This window comes from Capsicum annuum, chromosome 7 (assembly GCF_002878395.1).
Source record: "Capsicum annuum cultivar UCD-10X-F1 chromosome 7, UCD10Xv1.1, whole genome shotgun sequence".
NCBI classification, from domain to species: Eukaryota; Viridiplantae; Streptophyta; class Magnoliopsida; order Solanales; family Solanaceae; genus Capsicum; species Capsicum annuum.
The window spans coordinates 129,350,765-129,355,363 of NC_061117.1; the positions used below are offsets into that span (position 1 = coordinate 129,350,765).

A 4,599-nucleotide genomic window follows, 5' to 3' on the forward strand; every position below is an offset into this window, starting at 1 on the left:
GACATGCCCCAATTATGAACTAGTGGGGTCCAACCTGTAATCCCAGCTGGAGGGTGTCAGTACCGTTCCACGGGTATAGACACTATTATGGTCAAGCCTCTCTAACGGGTGACCCTGAACAGAAAGTCAAGCCTAAGGAAACGGGTGACTCCTAGAAGGTAGTCAAGCCTTAATCTAGCGGGTGACTCCTGATCCTGCGCTGGCTACGCAGTTCTGGAGTACAGAGATTGTTGCTAATGAATCTGTCTCTCTAATGGAGAAGCCGTCATCCCTGCACTCGCTCGGTGCTAGATCCTACTCCCAACTGAAAGACTCTAAACTGATTCTTAACTGAACTTAGACGGAGCTGAATCCACTATTGACTATATTACTTGATTGATCTGACTGAGTTTTCTTGGTTCCTTTATCTGACGGAATGCTGCTTGGATTCTACTATATGACTGAATGCTACTGAATTTTTGTTAGCTTACTGAGTTTCACTAAAGCCTGAACTGAATACTCAATACTACTGAATACTATTGAACAGCAACTGAATACTGCGACTGATATTGCGACTGAATTGCACTAATACTGAGATTACTAAATTTCCTTACGTTCTGTAACTGTCTGAATTCTACTGATCATGGCTTGATTGAGAGTATCTTAAAACTGACACTGGCTCTAGACTTGCAGCTAATTTATCGGGTATAAATACCCCCAAGACTCAATAACATAAAAGTTAAACATAACCATTCTTGAATAACCATGACAATGGACTTTTATTCACCATTACAATCACTAAAGCATTTTTTCAAGCACTTGGGAATCTTAAAACGTGTAAAGGTATAGGGATGCATACTAATTTCTCATAATTCATTCAATAAGGAATGCACAAGCATAAGAATGCATGCAATATATCATAATTCACTCACTAAGGCATTTCAACAAACACTTGGCATACATGAATTTATACACAATTTGGGGATTTCTTGCCAACATGCTATAATGACCTTATTTCCTTCACACAAGCATTTTATCAAACATATAGGGAGCATGCTTGGGTTATACAACAAATACTACACCTAAGCATCATGATTTCATCAACCAACATGCAACTTGAAGAGGGTTTATCATGAACATCACATAATTAATCACATGCTAGAATCAATTCTTAATACCTGTAGTCTAAATCATGAATTAAATCTCAACAACACATAATCATAAACTTCAATACACATAAATCATGAAATTTCATAAATACATAAACTTTGTGATTTTGAAAAGGATTCTTGGACTTCTTGGGTGGAAAGAACCCAAGAATCAACATCTAACATACCTTAGAAGACTCTTTCTTGAAGGTTCTTGGAAAGATTCTTGGTTTCTTGAGTTTTCTTGAAGAAGGAACCCAACATCTAACAACACCTAAGACTCTTTTTTTCAAAAAATTATTTTACTTTAGTAAAAAATAGTAAAAATTATAATGTTTGGCTATGAAAATTTTAAATATAATTTGAAATTATATTTTGAAAAACTGAAAATAATAAAAGTTTATTTTCACCTTTTTCACTTCTATTTTTCTCAAAAATTTAAAAAAAAATTATTTTATATTCATAATTAAACACAACTCTAATTTCAACTTTATTCCTAACTTTAGAAAATTATGTTTTCCCGACCAAATAGGGCCTAAAGTTGGCTAAGAAAAAATTCGTTTTCCGAAAACATAAACTATTTTCTGATAAGTGTGTTTCCCTCCATTAGCTCAAACGAACAAACTATTCTAGAAGCATCTTATCTTTTACAGAAAACCCTTGGCTCCTCTTGAACTCTCTAGGGTTTTGTTATCCTTTTCTTACCCACCACCCTCTATATTTCTGGTACAATCCTATCTAACCTCACTACTACTCCACTTGAGAAAATAAAATAAAACATCTCCTAATTCAGGTAACATATTTTTCTGTTTCGATTAAGTGTAGGTTTTGCTGATCAACTATTTTCATATATTTTTTTTCTTGTGGCTTAATTTGATTTAGGATTAGAAAGAAATGGCAAGCACTCAGCTAACAGCATCGTCCATTTCTGGCAATGGTTTTGCATCCTTTGAAGGACTTAGGTCCACTTGTATTGTGAAGTCCGCATCATTTGCCCCTTTGAAGCTGAACAACAGCTCTTTTCGTGGTCTTGTTGTTAAGGCTGCCACCACCGCAGCCCCTAAGGTATCTAATTTCCTATTGCTTACTGAATAACTAGTTTCATGGTTCCTGTCTAATTTTGTGAATGAATATTCTGCTAATTTAAACCTTATTCATGGTTTTCTTGTTCTAAATCTAGTACATATATCTACTGTTGTTCGCCTAATATATACGGTATCAACCATGTGTCAATACGAATTGTTGTGGGCGGCTAAAATTTGTTTCGGTCTTGGGCAATCTCTCCTCATGAGCTAGCTTTTGAGGTTGAATTAAAGCCAAGGTTAGCTATCTTTTGAGATTGAGTTAGGCCCAAGGTCTATTTCTTTATTATGATATTAAAGTCAGGCCCACCCAATTCATTATTTCCGATGTTGGGCTCCCCGTCTTATATTGTCCACACTTTAGATGTCCAGCCTTGGACCTGCGAGGGGTGTTGGAATACCACGTCGGTGGGTTAAAGGATCTTTGGTCTCTTTATATAGTCTTGGGCAGAGGTAGCTTTTGAGGTTGAGTTAGACCCAATGTTCATTTCTTTATCACCGGCTGTTTAAATATGTGACGAAGTTTGTCATTTTGGTTTGTTGGAAAATTTGGTGTCAATCAACAAAGTTGATAGCTCGTTCTGGTGAGTGTGTGTGTGTGTGTCTGCCTGCCTGATTAATAGTCATTTTCTTTAGTGAAGTGTGCTTGAAATCCAGAGATGGTATCATTGAGCATTCGGCTTCATTTGCTTATACAAGATACTTGATTTTTATTGTGTTTACCAGCGCGAAATTAGAGGCCTAATGGATTCAATCATTTATCTTTTCCGCGACTTTAAAGTAGGTATTGTGTTGTTGCCCTTATCAAAGAGACGTTACTGTGGGGGGCTATTTGTTAAATTCTGTTGTTCTTTGCAGTACACTTCGCTTAAGCCTTTGGGTGACAGAGTGTTGGTAAAGATTAAGACCACAGAGGAGAAGACTGTAGGTGGTATCCTACTTCCAATAACAGCCCAGTCTAAACCTAACAGAGGTGAGGTAGTTGCTGTTGGGGAGGGTCATTCAGCTGGCAAGACCAAAGTTGACATTAGTGTGAAGGTAATACTATCTATATTCAAATAACATTATGCTGGGATACAGCAACAACATACCCAGTAAAATCCCACAAGCTGGTATACATTAATGGATAATCAAGTCGACTGAAAATATGTATTGTGTATAGACTGGTGCCAAAGTCATCTACTCAAAGTACGCTGGAACAGAGGTGGAGTTTGATGGATCAAAGCACCTCATTCTGAAAGAGGATGATATTGTTGGTATTCTTGAGACAGATGATGTCAAGGATCTGCAGCCATTAAATGATAGAGTCCTAATCAAGGTTTGTAACTTGTGTCCTCCGTCCCTTGTCTACAATATATCTAATGTTCCATATTCAGCTGTTTGCCTATTTCAGCTTTGATTATCTTTCTGTTCTAAGGAATCTAGGTTTCACGAGGAAATAGGTTTAAGATCTCTGGCATCGTCTCCCTATCCTATTGCTCATATTCTGCACTTGGTTCAGGCACTTGCAATTTCTGTAGTGTCTTTAATTGGCTGCACGAGTTTAAGTGGTGGTTCATTTGCGTCTCAGGTTGCAGAGGCTGAAGAAAAAACCGCTGGAGGCTTACTGTTGAGTGAGGCAGCCAAGGAGAAGCCTTCAATTGGCACGGTAAGAGATGAAAGAAGTTGCAGTCCTTGGTCCATGCTCCCTATATTGATTGAGATGTTCGTAAGCCGAAACCTTAGTTGATGTTTGAAATTACAGATTATAGCTGTTGGGCCTGGTCTTCTTGATGAGGAAGGGAACAGGAAACCACTTTCAGTATCCCCAGGAAATACAGTTCTGTACTCCAAGTATGCAGGCAATGAATTCAAAGGTGCTGATGGATCTGATTACATTACACTCGGGGCACCCGATGTAATGGCTGTACTATCTTGAGTTGTTCTCACCAAAATTTTCAGTAAGATCTAGAATGGCGGAAGCTGCATTCAACTTTCGAGTGAGGAGTAAAACACACTGCAAATTAATGATTCATATCAAGTGTAGAATCAATTTTCTGAACGTATTTCTGTTCTTGATTTGAGGAATTACCCTTTTTTTAGAATTTTTTTAATGTTAAAAAGTGATTGAAAACTACAGATTATGAGGATGAGAGCTCAAATTCTTCCGGATGCATTTTTGGTTTAAAAGTTGGAGCCGTAGCAATAAATTTTGCTTAACATAATAGTGGGAATGTAAATGAAGGGGGTCAAACTTGAGACAATGCAGTAAGTAATAACCAGGAACCTTGGGGACTTCAACAAGTATAGCAGATAGTTTGTGTGTGGATGAGTTCCGTTCTTGCTCTTGCTTTCCATCTCGTCCTGTTTGTGAATTTACTAGTTGGCGAGCCGCCAATGTTCTTTCATTT

The 4,599-nt window shown here is 37.6% G+C and overlaps 1 protein-coding gene across 2 annotated transcripts; it reads left to right on the top strand.

Annotated features, from left to right (window-relative positions):
• Positions 1-1,624: 1,624 nt before the first annotated feature.
• On the top strand, positions 1,625-4,364 carry LOC107878008 (20 kDa chaperonin, chloroplastic). Of its 2 annotated transcripts, XM_016724851.2 has the most exons (7): positions 1,694-1,920; positions 2,010-2,192; positions 2,936-2,989; positions 3,068-3,247; positions 3,372-3,527; positions 3,780-3,857; positions 3,954-4,364. In XM_016724851.2, the coding sequence occupies exons 2-7, from the start codon at positions 2,022-2,024 to the stop codon at positions 4,125-4,127; spliced, it is 813 nt and encodes a 270-aa protein (XP_016580337.1). In that variant the 5' UTR covers positions 1,694-1,920; positions 2,010-2,021; the 3' UTR covers positions 4,128-4,364. The 2 variants fall into 2 exon arrangements, with proteins under 2 accessions (XP_016580338.1, XP_016580337.1); XM_016724852.2 differs by lacking the exon at positions 2,936-2,989 and having other exon boundaries at positions 1,625-1,920.
• The last annotated feature ends 235 nt before the right edge of the window (positions 4,365-4,599 follow it).